The sequence below is a fragment of the Poecilia latipinna genome, unplaced genomic scaffold, assembly GCF_001443285.1.
Source record: "Poecilia latipinna isolate Pla-1442-1.1 unplaced genomic scaffold, P_latipinna-1.0 Scaffold186, whole genome shotgun sequence".
Classification (NCBI taxonomy): Eukaryota; Metazoa; Chordata; class Actinopteri; order Cyprinodontiformes; family Poeciliidae; genus Poecilia; species Poecilia latipinna.
The window spans coordinates 122,816-141,087 of NW_015112802.1; the positions used below are offsets into that span (position 1 = coordinate 122,816).

At 40.5% G+C, this 18,272-nt stretch overlaps 1 protein-coding gene across 1 annotated transcript; it reads left to right on the top strand.

Moving 5' to 3' along the window:
* Positions 1 to 203: 203 nt before the first annotated feature.
* LOC106946316 (serine/threonine-protein kinase 38-like) lies at positions 204 to 14,205 on the top strand. The gene is made up of 14 exons (XM_015030554.1): positions 204 to 595; positions 7,958 to 8,097; positions 8,496 to 8,547; positions 8,859 to 8,981; positions 9,462 to 9,545; positions 9,625 to 9,748; positions 9,823 to 9,977; positions 10,065 to 10,167; positions 10,293 to 10,354; positions 10,979 to 11,096; positions 11,243 to 11,366; positions 11,495 to 11,590; positions 11,677 to 11,768; positions 12,073 to 14,205. Exons 2-14 carry the CDS (start codon positions 7,964 to 7,966, stop codon positions 12,195 to 12,197), a joined length of 1,392 nt encoding a protein of 463 aa, XP_014886040.1. The 5' UTR covers positions 204 to 595; positions 7,958 to 7,963; the 3' UTR covers positions 12,198 to 14,205.
* The last annotated feature ends 4,067 nt before the right edge of the window (positions 14,206 to 18,272 follow it).

Sequence of the window (18,272 nt, forward strand, 5' to 3'; positions counted from 1 at the left end):
GTAGTACAGTATATTCTTCATAGCTACCGAGAGGAGAGCCTGCTAGCCGAATAAACCTGCGTCCGTTGTGTGACGGCAGAGGCACTCTCATTGGTTGAAGCACCTGCTCCTCTACGTTGTGTCCGCGTCGTGATTGGCTAGAGGAAAAGAAGTCGGGTTTCGGACGCCGCTGATTGGCCGACACTCACGTTTTTCTTGTCGACGTGTCTGCGTTGTCAGCCCAGAGCGTCTGATGAGCCCGACGAGCTCAGGAAGCAGCGGTCCTTATTTTATGTTTTGTAGCGACTGAAACGGGAAGACTGGTGATATTTTGAGGGGGTCGGGTAGACAGCTAAAGGCAGTTAAATATTTTCTAATAATTTTAGGTTAGGTTGCTGTCAGCGACAGAAGAGCTTTGTTATGATTTTGGCGTTGATACCGGTGATGTTTACTGTTCATCCTCATAGGTCTCTGACGGATAGCCAATATTAACTGGTTCCTCCAGCCTGAAACTGCCTATTTATTAGGCACAGACCGGATTATTTTACATATTTTTTCCTTATATTGCTGTGTGCTGGCGGCACGCCAATAATTGACTCTGGAGCAGGACACGGAGGTAGGTAAAATACAATAAAATGCATGTGAAATGTAAATACACCATGTTAATACTGTCTGAACAGTGCTTATTTGTAATAGAACCTGCATAAGGTAAGGGCAAGTTTATTTTGACGTCAAAGCAATTTGGAATGCCTCTGAAAATAAAATAAAATTAAAAACACAAGAAAAAAATGAACGAAATCCAAAAAGAATAGCTTTAATTCTAGTTTGAAGAAGCTGGTAGGTTAGTTAAGCAATAACAATGACTGCTTTATAACAGTACGCCTGATGCACTCACTGATATTATAGATGCATTAAGTCAGACACTGTAAAACACTGTGGGCATGAGGGTACTCAAATAGAAACTTGTATCATCAGCATATAGTATGAGATGTAATCTTATGCAGTCTGAGTTTGAGGAACCGTGTGGATATTACATAAAAAGTGACCCGAGAGTGGAGCCTTGAGGACCTTTGATCTACATGTGTATTTATGGATGTAAATAACCAGAAGCACGCAAATGCAGTTGTATCTCAGACAGGATGATTTTGATAAGGTGTTGCAAAATGTCGTACACAAGAGCCTGAGTCATTTTCTCACTTAAAATACCACAAGTTTGCAATACAACGTTAAGTACTAAAAGATCAATTTTATTTAAAACAAAAGCAAATCAGTTCTACTCCAGCTAAAATAATACAGCATATTGATTATTACAGTTATTTAAGATAACAACAATCATTGTTTTTAAGGGAAAAAGACAATGTCTTCTTTCAGCCAATAGACTGTGGCTGACGGGAACAATTTATTAGAAAATTTTGCAGATTTTTTTTGTTGTTTTTTTCTTCAAGGTTTTCTTTTTTTGGTTTAATTTGTGTAAATCTTGATTTTGGCAGCCGGCTCATCCCTAAATAAAAGTGACCCGACAACAAAGCCTTGAGGAACCCCACATGCAAATATTTTTAGAGTTAGAGATCAAGATTACTAAAAAACATAATGCAAACACATTTTTGTGTCTAATGTATAAAGAACACAGACAGCAGCAGAGCGTTGTCAGGGTGGCGTTGTTCTGGAGGAGTTGCAGAACCATCTGCTAAACCAAAACCTGGTCAGGTGCGTTAATGTAATTCTCTCTGCAGGTCAAAATCTACAAATGCAAACTTAAACATGCATCATTTGAATTAAAGCAACTGTGCAACACATTCAAAACGTACCAGATATGTTTGTTGTTCAACTTGCTTAGAATCTGAAATATGCCTGTTTCCTGTTGCTTTCGTTTTGGATGAATTACAAAGTTGTCATTCCTGAGCATAAGCCTAATAATCATTGTTTTATTAAATGATTAAGGACTCTTTTTTTCAGACAGCAGTAGGTTGGGTTGCATGAAGCAGGTCTGACTGATGATCATTTTCTTGTTTGGGTGTTTTGGGAGTTTTTGCTCGTGTGAGCTCGTGTGTGTTCTCAGTGGCGTCACAAATGAGTCGCCTCATTCAAGACGGAAAACAGTGCTGTAAGGGTGGAGCGCGTCTGATTGACTGGAGAATTTTACACATTCTGAGAAATCCGGGTTTTACAAGGATAAAGGCCTTTTTGTTTTTTTTGTTGTATGTCTTTTTTGGGAGGGGGGGAAACTGCTGTGAATTAGATTCAGCTGGTTACCTGTAAGCCGGTGGATCTCAGCGTTTTGAAGAAGCTTTTTAAAATCCTGTCAAAACGCTGTTGCACTAGATAATTCCCCAAGTGTCAGCACTTGTTACAGGGGGAATACTTTTTAATCTGTGGGACTGCTGCGGTTCTGCAGAGTAACCAGAACAACCGTCTTGTTGCCATCTTGAACAAATGGAACTGTTCCGTCAGAGCAGTAATGCCGTACCCTCCCTGCTCCGCTGGACGCTCTTGTCGTTTTTAGTTTTAATGGGCTGCTTCAAGCTTGCATGCTTGAGCTTCTAAACAGTCTGCTTGCATTCATAATGCCTTCCTTGTTATTGCCTGAGTGGTGCAGCCTTGTTTGTTTAGCTACAGGGTGGATCTGGTTAACTTCAAGCCAAACTCAGTCCCTTCAGATGGATTTAAAGGGCTGTGCAGCTCAGCTGGAGTGCAACTAGCTTACAGCTGGTTCATTTTCTACATCCTGCTGGATCCAGGTCGTCCATATAACACCTTCTGACCAGTTCGTAACCATTTCCACCTGTGTGTCTTGCTTCTTCGTATGCATTTTGAAAATATATTTGCGATGCGTTACTGTTACATATTTACTATGTATGTAACAAGTCTGTATGATTAGTTTCAGTTTTTGAATTGAATAACTGAGATAAATTAACTTTTGAATGGTTTTCCAGATTCCAGACTTTCTCAGGAAAGTTGCTCACGAACTTTCCTGGGAAAGTTCGTGAGCAACTTTCTCAGGAACGAAGTTTAGATGAGTGAATAATTTAAACATCATCATGGCATGTCAGCGGAGCTAAACTTGAACGCCCAAGAAAATGTGTGCAGCCGCTGTTTAGAGTTGAATCATAACTAAAAGCCAATCTGACCTGGACCCGCCCGTGTTGTTTTTGTGACATTATTGTTCTCAGTTGAAATGAAAACATCAAAAATGGAGGATTTCTGTAAAGGAGAACACTTAATGCAAGGATTTTGTTACCATAAATACACGTCATGGTCTTATATGTGAAAGTAAATGTATTAAAATTAAAATTTCAAACATCATGAGCTGACTTTGAATGCATTGTGAAGGGTTTGGTGGATAAATGAATCCCTTTAGATACCTGAATGTAGAAGTTGCACAGTGAAAACTAAAGCAGAAATGTCGGACCTCACTGATTGGAAGAAAAACAGGGGAAGAGTGCAAGCCTGAGAACACTCGGTTTGGTTTGCTGTGGGAGGAACTGGTGCACTTCACCAATTAGGTTGTATCACAAGGAAAGAACATTTTCTGGAAAAATCGAGACAACAGCTGAAGACTTGGGCACATTTTGTCCTCAAAGCGGATCGACGTAAACACGATCACAGCACAATGCTTTGACCTTTAGAATTCTGCAGCTAAAAATGAACCGAAGTATAAAACTCCAAGTATAAATAATAAAAACTAAAGAATATTTTACTAACAACTAACAAAAACTATCAAACCGACTGTAAAGACTAATTAAAACTTACTGAATAAGACAAAAAGTCACAATGAAATAAAACTAAACTATTATTAAAAAAAAAATCCAAAACTGTTATAACCCCGTATTGGCCTGTTTGAGCCAGTGGACTTGACTCAGTTACACCAGTTTTTTTCAGGAGGAATTGTTCCAAATTCCATAATAACCATTCTATTTTACTCAAGTCATTCAGTTTAAATGTAATTCCACTCACACAGCACATGCAATAATCAAGTTCTACCCGTACTTCCACGTGGCAGGTAAGAGCCATGGCTGTTTTCATCAAACAACGCTCAGACCAAGAGTAAACGGTGGAAATTAAACAAGCTGCAGCAAAGAGGATCATATTTCTTTAATAAGCAGAATGATATTGATCCCAGTAATGAATTTTCCTCCTGCAACGAGTTACCAGAATTCATAGGGCTGCAAAAACCGGTAGCCCTCCTTCTAGAGACACACTGTCTGCATAGGAAGTTAGCATACATTACGCAGTGCATTACTTCCAAATAAACCCATAACCCGGCCTGGAAAATCTGTCATGCCACAGCCAGTCGGTTACACTTTCCTCATTATGTCAGTCTGAAACGCAAGCCGCTCCGCTAACGTGAATGAGAGGAAGGTACGCACTTCTCCCCAATGGAAAGAAGCCATAAGGTTTTCCCAAACGTCACTGCATGCGCTCGCACTAGCTGCGTTTATTTGGCTCGCGCAGCCAGGATCCACTTAATGAGGAAAAACCAGAAACTGTCGGCGGCGGGCTCGTAGAAAAACAGGCCTGGGGTGAAATGTTCCCACTGTCATGGCTTCTGATGCAGAGGAGTTCACAATTTGCAATATTTAAACTCTAGCTGTCTGATTTGTTTTGGAAAAATACCCCCAGAAATCCAGCTAAAATGCAGTCTCTAATAGCCTGTATTTTTAATTTTATTAATTTTTTTTTATCTTTACAGCAATTACTTATTTAAGTGATGAACCCAGTTGCTTTCAGTATTAGTTCCACTATAAGGGATTTTATAACTTTGGCAAAAGTTGATACACAGTACTAATTCCACCTTTACATCTGTAGTCGTGCAAGGATGATTTTAAGTATCATATTCAACACATTGATTTCTAAGTATAATATTAGCAGTGTAGTAAAATAATATTTAACTAGTCTCAAGGCTTTTAAGTCTCAGCCTGTGGTTCTGGGTTGTGTCCAGAAAGAAAGCTGATTCGTTTAAGAGTAGTTATTCATATTCATACTCGCAGTTATAACGTGTAATGTTAAAAATAATATCTGATATTTAATAAAAATATAAATGACTCAGGTTCCTACTGACTTGGCAGTAAAGACATTTTGTAACCCCTGTTTGTCAAAAGTCCAACTATGTAATTCCCTCCAGGCCTTTTTTCTGTTTTCACAAAAAAAAAAGATCCTAACTATAACTTAGATTTGCGTAAAGCTCCCAAACTGATAAAAAGAGTACTCTATTGAGACTTCCTGTTATTTGCTTAAAGTCTTGCTCTCACTTGACCACATGTCCTAGAAAAAATAGTTTGCTTACAAATAGCTCCTTCCATCTCTGTCCTTCACCTTACCACTCACAAAATTGTCACTTTTCCACCACTCCGGAACCCGTGACTTTGAAGCTGTGTTGTGCGTTATCACCGGAAAAAACGAAGTTCCCGAGCGCCAAATCTGGTTCTAATTGGAAACTATGGATACCTGGTTCTTCAGCATGAACTGTGGTGTCTTCTCCACCTTTATCTTCACCAAACTGAAGATAAAAACAGTAAGCGTATATTTAATATTATCTGTTCAAAAGACCACGTCCCACCGGGAGGAGGTGGGACGAAGACCCAGGACACGCTGGAGGGACTATGTCTCTCGGCTGGCCTGGGAACACCTTGGGATTCCCCTGGAGGAGCTGGAACAAGTTGCTGGGGAGAGGGAAGTTTGGGCCTCCCTTCTGAAGCTGCTGCCCCCGTGACCCGATCCCGGATGAAGTGGAAGAAAATGGATGGATGGATGGATGTTCAAAAGAAAGTACATTTTCTGGGGAAAAAAAAAACAAAAAAACAATGAGCATGATTGCAAACAAGGGCCACAGAGGCAAGGAGGACATCTGCCATCTTGTTTCTACTCTCTCTGGGTATTGCGTATCGCCCCCTGTTGATGTGTTGATGACACATTCTTCATTCCCGGTCGACAGATGGAAACGGGCATCGTCTCTCACCAAAGCCTGTGTCATGATTGGTAGAATATCAGATTTTTCAATTTCTTATCAGCCGGTCTCGAGCGATGATTGCCCAAACTGAAAATTATTCAATTCCAAATACAAGAGTATTTGTTACAAAGTAAGCAATTTGTAATATTTTTGTTACATTTCGAAAATGTAAACACATTTATCTTGAAAGGAAAAGAAAGGGTGTCATAATTGGATAAAGGACTTAGTCTTTCAAAGAAGGATGTAATGGATATTTTTTTTCATGACTTAGCCAGACAGCAGAGAAAAGCCTAGAACCGGCTGTTACGGCCACAGCTTCCTTGTCGGACCCTAAATGGTTGCATTTAGCACCTTTCCTGCCAGCTTTGTCTCCTCTGCTGTGCATTAGATGTGGGCCTCATCACTCCACTCCCCTCAGAGGCCTCCGCTCTTCCACTCACCTCCCTCAGTCACCAGCATCCAATCAAAACGTCAGGATTTTAGTTCTTCTTGTATACTGACAACCTAAACCAAGGAAGAAGAAGAAGTGTTGGGCTGTGCTTCTTTCTTACAGTAACCCAGGTTGACAAAACTCAATGAACCCTGAGCCCGTTTTTTCCTTCCAAATCAGGGACTTTGCAGCAGTGATTCAGAGATTTTTCCCTCAGAAGTCAGGAAGTGTCCTGTTGTTGTGGGACCATCAGGGCCGAAACGGGAAAAGGGCCGGGGGAATAGACGAAACACGGCTCCTATCTCCGTCCTGCAGGGCTTTTTTAATGTCTTTGTGAGCTAATCTAACCCATTCATGCCTTTCTGATGGCGCGCCGCCAAATGTTTTAGCGATATACACGTCCACCCTCGTCCCTTTTTCCCTCTCTTACGTAACGTTTGCATAATCTGCTCTCATCAATATTCAGCTCCTTAAAGAGGAGGAAAATTCAACTTATTTCCTTAGTTTGTCTTTTAAGCAGTCTTGTAGTCTTCGAGTTGGGTTTTAATTTATGTAAAATAGAAAAGCAACAATTATTTATGCTGCTGCAAAAATAATGCAACATACTGATTATTAATGATGATATTTTATTTTTCTTACTGCAGCAAAAAAAAAACAGCTCAATTTAAATTCTGATGATTATTTTTTAAGGCTAATTTTGTTTTTTCCATTGCTTTTGGCTATATTTTATTTTTTTATGTCGTCCTGTATTTGTCTTTGAGAGGGCGAACTTGCACTGTTATGCCATTATCGACACAATATTTGAAAATGGTCTCAAGCCAACGATATTATCGCAATAATTTCTGCGACAATTTATCATGGTGACTTTTTCAGAGCAGGGCTGCACCGGTTGCAGTTTTCTTTTTCACTGATATTTCAAAAAGCCTGACCTGCTGATGCTGATGTTAGGCAGATAAGATCTGTGAATACGATCAGTTTCTCATGAAAAAACTGACTGGTTTATCAGCTGGCCTCATTATGATTCCACCGTCCTCTTTACACTCTAGTCAACAGGATGTTTTCCCAATAGTGTCATCAAGATCTTTTTGATTAGCATGTCTGTTCATGGTTTGTTCACCATTTTTTCCTCAATACTCAGGTGATTTTATCATTAAAACTGATGCCGCAAACACTTTTTCCCTGTATTTGAAGGGGAAAGGGAATCATTTGGCTGTCAAATGTGTTGCTGGGTTTCCTTTGTTATTTTTGGACCTGCCCGGTTTAAACGAAGACCATTAAAGTTGAAAGAGTCCACTCTATTCAAACTTTTAAATGTGCGCTCCTGAAATAAAACCTCATGGGCCGTGAGCCATCCAGCATGTGACTTTCTATTTCATGGCTCACAGTATGAACAGTCAGGCAAAAAAAAAAAGTATTTCAGCGAAAAAAAAAAAAATCTGATTTGAGCATCGAGTGTGAACGTAGCCTAAACACCTCTACACTGTAATCCCGTGCTCCAAATCTCACAAGCAAGTGCCCTGACCCGTTCTCATGGTAACCTGCCAGAACTCAAAACCTGCTTCCTCCTCAACTCATCTGTTTGTGTTTTTGTTGTCCACCAGGATAGCATGGCCATGACGGGAGGGACGGCAGCTGCCCTTCCCATGAGCAACCACACCCGGGAGAGGGTGACCGTGGCCAAGCTAACACTGGAGAACTTCTACAGCACCCTCCTCACGCAGCACGAGGAGCGGGAGATGAGGTAAGCCCCCGGACGAGGCTTCCAAGCGGCTGACGGGAGAGTCGCTGAGGCTAAACGGAGCTGTTGTTTACAGCGTCGAGTTTCACCGCTCGGGCTCGTAGATAAGGCAACCGTCCCCGAGACTGTGTGAACAAAACAAACGCCTGTCACTCTCCTGTTACCTGAGGGTTGATCTGTTGCTCAGGGAACTCCTGTAGGAGACACCCGAGTCTCTGTTTACACCAACACCCTACACCTCCTCTGTCGTATTAATCGCTCTCTGGAAGCTTCCACTCCAACAATTACATCCACAGGCTTATTTGGAGGAAACTAGAAACTGGAAATGTTTTATCATGTATGTTTACTGTGAGTTTTATGCTTTGAATGACCTGTTTTATGTGGTGTCTTCCTCATTTTAGGCAGAAGAAGCTAGAGAAGGCCATGGAAGAGGAGGGTTTGCCTGACGAGGAGGTACAAATCCAACTTTTTCATGTTCTTTTATATTAGATCTACAAATTTCAATAGATTTATTGGGATTTTATGTGATATTCCAACTTATAATAGCTCGGGATTTGTATTTTTTTCCACAAATTAAATCCAGCACAATCAACTGGCTTCCTACGTTTTACATAAATTCAGCTGTAGATGAACTGAATAGACAGTAAAGATATCCAAGGGGCTGGAATACTTCAGACACTGTACAAACACGAAATCACCTCAGAAACCCAAAATTGTAATTTTTGAAGCCACTCGGCCAACTCGGCGTCTCTGTACCATTGCAGAAAGTGATGCGGCGCTCCCAGCACGCCCGTAAGGAGACGGAGTTCCTGCGTCTGAAGAGGACGCGGCTCGGCTTGGACGACTTCGAGTCTCTAAAGGTTATCGGAAGGGGAGCTTTCGGAGAGGTAGGCCACATTTTTTTAGTCCAGAAATGGTTCAGTGAAACTAAAAGTCCAGTTTGTTCAATTGGTGCGAATCTTACATAAAGAACAGGGATTTCCTTGTTTCAGTAGATAACTTTTCATCAAAGCGGACAGAAGTCACATATGGGGTACCCCAAGGCTCAATCCTAGGACCCCTCTTATTCAATATCTATCAGTGAAATAATCAAGTTTATTTGTATAGCAAATTTCAGTAACAAGGCAGTTCAAAGTGCTTAACACCATAAAACACAAAAATAAAGTCATAAAAACATCATACAGTCAACAATTGAGAAACAAGATGGCACTTGAAGATATCAAGTGATCAAGTGACTTGACATCATCAAAAGCAATATCTGCTATTGGTTTTCACAACTATTGACTACATGATTTGTTTGGTTTTTTATTCAATAAACTTGAATGACTGATAAGTTTAAATAAAACGAGGCCTTTTCCTTCGTCTAGGTCCGTTTGGTGCAGAAGAAGGACACAGGACACATTTACGCCATGAAGATCCTGAGGAAAGCAGACATGCTGGAGAAAGAGCAGGTGACTCCTTGTTCTGCCGTTCTAAATGCAAGATTACACCCTGCTGTGTTCTCAAGTTTATGGTCGGCTCCCCCTGCAGGTGGCTCATATCCGCGCAGAGAGGGACATCCTGGTGGAGGCGGACAGCGCCTGGGTGGTCAAGATGTTCTACAGCTTCCAGGACAAGAGGAACCTCTACCTCATCATGGAGTTCCTGCCTGGAGGTGCTTACCCCCTCCTACACATCATCCGATGATGTTCGATAAGCGAGAAACATCTCCTGCCCTTCTGTTGCCAGGCGACATGATGACTCTGCTCATGAAGAAGGACACCCTGTCGGAAGAGGCCACACAGTTCTACATTGCAGAAACGGTCCTTGCCATTGACTCCATCCACCAGCTGGGCTTCATCCACAGAGACATCAAACCTGACAACCTGCTACTGGACTCCAGGGTCAGAACCACACGCATGACCCTCAAACGACTCCAGAGTCGTACGGTTCAAGGCTCGTAGTGTCACTGAATGTCCGTTTGCTTCCAGGGTCACGTGAAGTTGTCTGACTTTGGTTTGTGCACTGGACTGAAGAAGGCTCATCGCACGGAGTTTTACAGGAACCTGACGCACAACCCACCCAGTGATTTCTGTGAGCCACATATCAGTCATAAGTAGACTGAACCAAATATCAGTAAAAGCAGCAACATGTAATTGAGATTGTTCTATTTTGTTTTGTACAATGCTTCTCTTCTTTGTTCCTTGTTTTTTCCCCAGCTTTCCAGAACATGAACTCAAAGAGGAAAGCAGAAACCTGGAAGAAGAACAGGAGACAGCTGGTACGGATCCTTCTTAGACTGAAGCTGATGTGTAGTTTTGGTGTTTTCATGCACTCATCATGTGCAAATGTCAAATTTGATCAGTTCTTTTCCAGATGGAGTTAATTTAAAATCGCTGTCTTCCTAGCATGGACCCCACTTTCACATGTTGTCTATACATTTCAAACCAGATATTTACATACACTGAATAAAAAGACACAAACATGTTTTTCTCACTGTCTGAAGTTAGATCAAACTTTTCTTGTTTTAGTTTAGTTAGAATTACCAGGTTTTTTTCTATTTGCTAAATCCCTGAAAATATGGCGAGAACTGCTTTTTAGAATTTCTCTTTGTAACGTCATACATTTTTAAGACAGATAATACCAATGACACAGATAGTAAAAAACGTTTTAATTCAAGGAAAGTTACAAAAACATTTCTAAAATGTTTCTGGTTTCTGGCATTTAGCATATAAAAATTATCTTTGTAATTCCGACTAAGTTAAAACAAGAAAAGTTTGGTCTGTTCAATCGATACGATGAACTTAAAGGGAGTGAGTCGGACCGGTCTGTTCCCTGCTTTAGACGTGATTTTCATATCTTCCATTTAGAAAGCTGGGTTTTGAATGTTGCGGCTTACTTACAGGCTTATTCCACTGTGGGAACGCCGGACTATATCGCTCCTGAAGTGTTCATGCAGACAGGGTACAACAAGCTCTGTGATTGGTGGTCTCTGGGCGTCATCATGTATGAAATGCTCATCGGTAAGAACCGACTTCTTCTTGGTGTTGTGGGATTGATACACTTTACGTTTGAGCTCGCTCTACGACTAGGAGTTCAAACCTCTGTAGATGGTGCTGAGGCGTCACCATCGTTTCTTCTGTCTGTTGCGTGTTCGGGTCGTTGGCAGGTTACCCGCCTTTCTGCTCGGAGACGCCGCAGGAGACCTACAGGAAGGTCATGAACTGGAAGGAAACGCTCGTCTTCCCACCTGAAGTCCCCATCTCAGAGAAGGCCAAAGACTTGATTTTAAGGTTCAAACATTGACTTTTCTACATTCCAGTCTCACTGGAAGATCAGACCCCGAAACTGGATTTGCTGTCTTTTTTATCAGTTCTGTTTTCGCTTTTCACTTTTCATTTTCTGTTGGCTGTTACTGAAGGTATTGCACTGATGCGGAGAACAGAATCGGAGCTGTGAGTGTGGAGGAGATCAAGAGTCATCCATTCTTTGAGTCAGTGGACTGGGAACACATCAGGTACAAACAGACGTGCTTTTCTAAACGCTGACTCACTTTACTTTACTTTTATCAGAAGACAGAACACCTCTTGTCTCCGTCCACAGGGAGCGACCGGCAGCCATTTCTATCGAAATCAAAAGTATTGATGACACTTCAAACTTTGACGACTTCCCTGAATCAGACATCCTTCAGCCAGGTTTGTCATATCATATGTCTCATGTTGACCAGTTATGAGAGCCTATTTTTGTTGATATAGTAGTAAAACTCAGTTTTACAGCGGCTCCTCTCTTCACACATGCATGAGGTCACCTCTGTTGTAAATATTATTATTATTTAACTGAAAACAAAGTGAACTTAAAGGCACAGTGTGAAGAATCTGGTAACATCTGGTGGTGATGTTGCAGAATACAACCCTGACATCACTCCTACTTTCCAACATTGGATCTTTATCACTAGCCTACCTAAGTCCATTGAATAAATTTTCTGTGTGTTTTGAACAGCCAATGCAACAGAGCCTGACTTTAAATCAAAGGACTGGGTGTTCCTGAACTACACGTACAAACGGTTCGAGGGCCTGACTCAGCGAGGCACCATCCCCATGTACATGAAGGCAGGAAAGGCCTGACACGCTCAAGGGAAACAAACACAGAGACGTTTAATGGACACAGGGTCGGGCCGCCAGGCCCCCACCGGTTCCTGCAGGCCACGCCGGTGCCGCGCCGCGACGTCGGCCCCTCAGCCTAAACGTAACCATCATCAGAAGTTATATAGGTCCGCTCTGCCGCCAAGAAAACACCCCGCCGGAAGGAGCTGGGAAACGACGGAGCGTCGCCGCATTACCTCGGTTGTTTATATTTCACGTGTGCTGTCTCTAGCCATAGCTCTCGGGCCAGCTCTTTGACTAGGACACTAATTAAGCATATCTGCATGTCCAGCTTAAAAGTTGACGGCAGGAATGGGGCTTGAATACGAATCCCTGCTTGCTGCATCCTCAAGTTGATAGTTGATACACTGGCGGTTACATTAACACAGCTGCAAACTGAAGTCCGCTTAAAAGCTCTCAACACTGTAATCAAAATCTGGTTGACTGAAGAGAATCAGAACTACTGAAGCACACACGCTGCTGTGCTGCACGGAGAATTCCAGCACGATTTCCAGTGAGTTTTATAGTTCCGACCTGAAGCAAGTTCCGTTTTTCGATTTTGATATTGATGTTCGGTTTGTCGCCGCCTGCTGTTGCAGCGTAGGCGTTAAAGTGTTTTTAATCGGAATCTCACAATCGGTCTAGCCTGAAGACATCTGGAGTTGTCTATATCTTGTGAGTTTCACTTTTTTATCTTTTATTTGGGGTTTAATTGAGCGTCCTCTGTTTAAGTTATGTAACATCTGAGGATGGATATCAAAAAAGTAAGAGCATCACATTGGGGGTATAATATTTTAGGAATATTATACCCAAATCCTGCTGGAATCCTCCTTTATAAAGGTGGTACACTGGCGTACTGTAGGTTAGATGCTGTAACTCCCTGCAAAGCAACAAGACAAAACTCATAATTCTTCTGCTTAGCATCTGTCGGTGTGAAGCATTGCCAAATAGCTGTGTGTCCTTTTAAGATGTAAAACGGTCAACTTAATGAGTCGCAGGCTCAGCCTCTTGCTTCTTAAGTCAACAAAACATGCAAAAGTGCCTTTTTAAGTAGCTAGATGTATCACTGTAATTTAGGAAACATTAATTAGGAGGCATTCATTAAGATTAGATTAGCATTAAGCTGTTTGATTTTGAGAGAAAAGTAAACGGGCAGCTTGAATTATATGTATAACAAAAAGCAAATATATAAGCTGGTGTCTTTTCGGTGATTTATGAGGGTTGTGATAATACAAAGCCAGGTTTTTATGGACGAGACAATAAAGCCGGAGACTCTTTAAGCAGTAAAAATGGAGCTAAAGTAGGTCAAAAACAGCATGAGAGTGATATCTCTAGGTTTGGAGTTTTTAATTTTTCATTTTATGTCCATCGTAGGATGCTTTTCAATACTTTTTTTTTTTTTGATCCCTCTCACAAGCACGCAAACGAACAAAACACTCCCCCGTAAAGCCAGTCTTTAACCATGGAGTCTCAGAAGGGGAGACTACAGAGTTACCAAAGAACTCTAATCATTACGTGCCGTGGTTCGAATGTAGCCGTCGCTTATTCTGCACTTAACAGGAAACTACCTTTGAAAAGGAAGTCATTTCCATTTACTAAATCTAAACTTCTAAAGAAAAATGTGTGTGCGGGCAGTGACATTTCTTATAAGTCCGCTAAGAGTTCTAAGAGAAAATCTATAATCAGGAAGTGTACGGAAGATTCCCAGGAATCCCTATGCTAGCTGTTTCTGAAGGCCTCTGCTAGAAAAGTAGTTTTCAGCATTCTTATCATTTCTCTGTAATACCCCCGTGTTAATTCTTTTCTTACATTTTCTATGTAAGTAATTTATTTGTCGAGCTACAAATGCCTTGGCCGACTACACTCGAAAATGCTACAAAACGTTGGATTGATGAGGGTTTTAAAGGCAGATATCTGTATATTTTTGTGTTATTTATGCTGCTCGTGTTTTTTTTTAAATGTATAAATTGGCTTTTTCCTTTTACAGACATTCACTGTATTTTAATTGGCTGCGTTTTATGTGAAATCGCACCCACTGATGTAAACAACAAACAGAAAGAAAGTTCAGAATCCTATGAACGTCCACGGACATCTCTTATGGGTAATAAGGTTTGCGAGCCCTTTTTTTTTAAGTAGGCCACAAAAAAATGCCGTAAATTGGTATGTAGATGATGTCATTGGTAAGAAGCAGTGGATTCAGGAGGAGAGAGAGCGAGTTTTACCAGGCAGTTGATGGAGGACCCAACAATCTGGAACAGTGGAGGAAGGTCACCAGACACAATGAGTGCTTTGTGTAGGCAATTGATGACATTGGAGGTTGCATTGGGTGTTTGCTTCGAACCAGGTGCAAGTTCCCAGCAGTATCACACAGTCAAACAATCTCAAATTAGAAAATTCAAACCTCTTGGTCAGTATCCTGGTAAAGTTTCCCACGGAGGTGTCTAAATCAGAAACAAAAACTGCTTCCAGAAAACTCTGGAAAAATAGTGACGTGAATTGAAGACTGACTAGGAAAGGGAAATTTGTTCATGAAGTGGATGATCTCCTTTTGTGTTGTGAGGTGATGTGTCTCACTGTTTAGTGTCAAATGTCTGTTTTGTGCTAGGATTGACAGTGTTTGTTTTGTTTATCATGAAGAAGAAAAACGGAGGGTGAATAGTTGCGATACGTGCTATATCTCACTTTATACAGCCACACTTGACTTGAAATCCATTACGGTGTCACTTTAACTAAAAGGATTCTTCAACGAGGTAGTAAAAGGTTCAGGAAAATGTTTCTTTTTTATCAAGCAAGACAATTCATTTGCGGTGGACCAAACCAGTTTACTGCCGAGTAACAAACAGTCTTCGGCAGATTATTAAAGGGTAATGCTGCATGTTTCGTTTTTGTCAAGAGACAATGAACGCAACTATATCGTATGGTAAAATCAACATAAAAGCCGAAAAGGTGAATGATCCGTATTCCCCTCCCTGTTTGAAGGAAGACCCCCCGGTTCCACGGCTCAGAACTGAGTTATGATGTGTACATACTGCAGTAGACACTTGGAAGGCTACCGTCTGTGGAGGAGAGAAGGGGATGCTCATTAATATATTCATTCATGTTGCTGAGTTTTTTTTTTTATGTTGATACACTGTTCAGAAATAATAAAATAAAAAATAATTAAACACTTGAAGTTTTCAATGTCTTTACTGTTCTGGGAAATTACTTTTTTTTTGTTTGGCACAGGCCATGTAACAAACACCACTGTCCAAATTGATACAGCTGTTAGTCTTTTCCTTCTTCATCTCAACTGTTAAAACAAACTCACTCTAGTCAACAGGGATCAACAACGTGATGTGGTTTAACTTAGTCTTGTCTAACTCTTTACTTTCTCCTAGTTGAGCCACTAGGGGGAGCTCTTGGCGAGCTTTTATTTCATTTTCTGTTTGTGAAGACCTTCTGAAAGAATGAATGGATAAGAACAACTTAATCCAGGCATGGTAGAGATTCAATTACAAAATCAAAGTAAAATCAAGCATTTATAATCGTTAATCAATGCAACTTATTTTATAAATAATGGTATTTTCAAGTCAGTAGTATTAAAAAATATTTTCCCAGACAGATTTCTTGTTCTTTAAAAGACACCGTGTCCCAAGTTACCGTATGTAGTAAACCGGCAGCTATGAGAAAACACAGCAAACCTCCATGTGAGTCTTCAATATGTTATGTCAAGAATTGGCCAAGAATTCACGCTGTCCCATCCCACCCTGCAAATCTAGTTAACCGGGTTTCTCTTAATCCCTTACCCCCATTAAGGAAACTGGGTTTCTGGTTTGGACCACGAAATCAGGTTACAACAGAAAGCCAACAGCAAGTGGGTTATTTGCGCACTCAAAAACTCACCTCAAGGAAGAAGTGATAGGGCCGTCATGCAACAACCCTGTTGTTATGACCCTGTTGTCATGTGGTATCCAATTTTCAGTTTAGCTGCGGAGAAAATTAAACGCATGAAGATGGAAGTAACCTTTAAGGAACACTGAACACTGATAAAAGGTCTTCTGAAGGTCATTTTGTGGAAGTAAAAGTTGACTCACAGAACCTTTAGAGAACAATCCCTGGAGGTTCGCAAGGGCCATACTGTGGATATCAGAGGTAATCTCCAGGAAGTATTCAAAAAAAGTTCCTTGAGGGTTCTTTGAATGCCACCCAGTGAAAATTATGAAAGTTGACAACATACTTCATACTTCATAGGACCTTTACAGAGTTTTCCCTGAAGGTTTCCAGGTTTTAATACTATGATTGTTACCTTCTGGAACCTTCAGGCAAATATCCCCCCAAAATTCCTAAAGAGTAACACTGAATGTTTAAAGCAGGACTTCAAGGAACCTTCAGAGAACATTCTTTTAATGTTCAAGGAAAGCTTTGAGGAACTTTCCTCCATGCTTCTGTTAAGAGAACAAAATCATCAACTTCTGGCTCGTTATATTCTCTTGTGCTCCAGAACTCAATGATTCCATGCGTGGAAACAAAAGCCACACAGAGATGACAATCAACGCTCCACATCATACATTTTCAGAGTTTATTCTAACATTTAAAAGTATAAAATCACATTGACAACACAGACGCTTCAAACACACTAAAACAGACATTCATTTACCTGAGACAAATGGAAAATAAGAAAGAAAGAAATGCAAAGACGTCTGGAGATTTGCAAAAGCAAATCTGATTTGTTACTCCTGTGTACAAACTTTTATAGTAAAGGCGTATTCTTGTCTTTAATATATTCAAATAAGGCGTATCTGCTTGTTCAACTGGAAGCTGTCTCAAACTTTCTTTCAAGTTGTATCCTCCTTCGACACCTGTTAAATTCTGAGAGAGCAACTGTCCCTTTCTAAACAACCAAGAACAGAGTTCCTCATTAACTGTCCTGACCTCCTGTTGATTTATGACTTTCTGAGCAGAGAAAAACAGATAGGTATTTCACAGATAAGTGTGAAATCTGGAATCTTTCCCGTCTTCTCCCTACTCAGATACCTCAAAGAAAAACTTAAAATCCTGTAGGAAGTTGAAGCAAATGTTATCTCCACAGACCTCATTTGTTTTCCTGTCATTCAGCACTTCAAAAGATTGACTCTTGCTGTAAACCAGAAGTAACACAAAAGTCAGCGGGGCAGAATGAGGTGAAATTCCTTTTTCTAACCTATTAAATGAAAGAATCAATCCTGAGTATAAGAATTAACACGACAATCTTCCAAGAACCTTTCACCGTATACCTGAGCAATTTTCCAATACTAAACAAAACATTTTCTTTCATACATTTTCTATTTGATTCTGATAAACTAACAGATATTACAATTTCAGAATGAATTAGTCACTAAAATGATTAATTCTAAAACTATGATTGGACTATTTTCAATCAGAGCATGCTGTTAATAACTAAGAAAAATGTCATACAAATTAGATGATAGTGGTTTTAGATATTCTGTATTGTATTCAGTATTTTCACCAATCTTCACACCATCCCAGATGCTAGTTTGGAAGACTTTTGATGATCTTTGGTGAACAGAGCAAACTTCTCTCTCCCATGCTCATCCAAGTGATACTGCTTTCCTGCAGATGCTAATTTTATGGCCTCCTGTCCTTCTCTGATAACACAATATGCCTCACTCAGACCTCCCATTTGATCTCTATCTATCTTTCCTTCCTGTAAGTTGAAAACTTACCCATCAATAGTTTTAGATGAAATCATTAACACAAACCTGTTCTAAATTAAGAATTTTGTTCAAAATAACCATGCTCAATATACCTTTTTTCACATGTCGTAAGATTAACTGTATTAAACACTAAAAATATTCATTTTTCCTCAACACTTCCCAAATAGTCACATCATGGAGTAGTTAATCTTCAGGGAACATTTAGTAAATGTTCTTTGAAGGTCATAATATAAAAAGTACGACATTTGATGTCGGCTCTCACGGAACCTCAAGAGACAGTAAGGGAGCATTTTGTGAAGGTTCTCAAAGTGTCACATTGTGAATATCGCCAATAACCTCCAATTAAAATTTCTTGAAGTCAGTA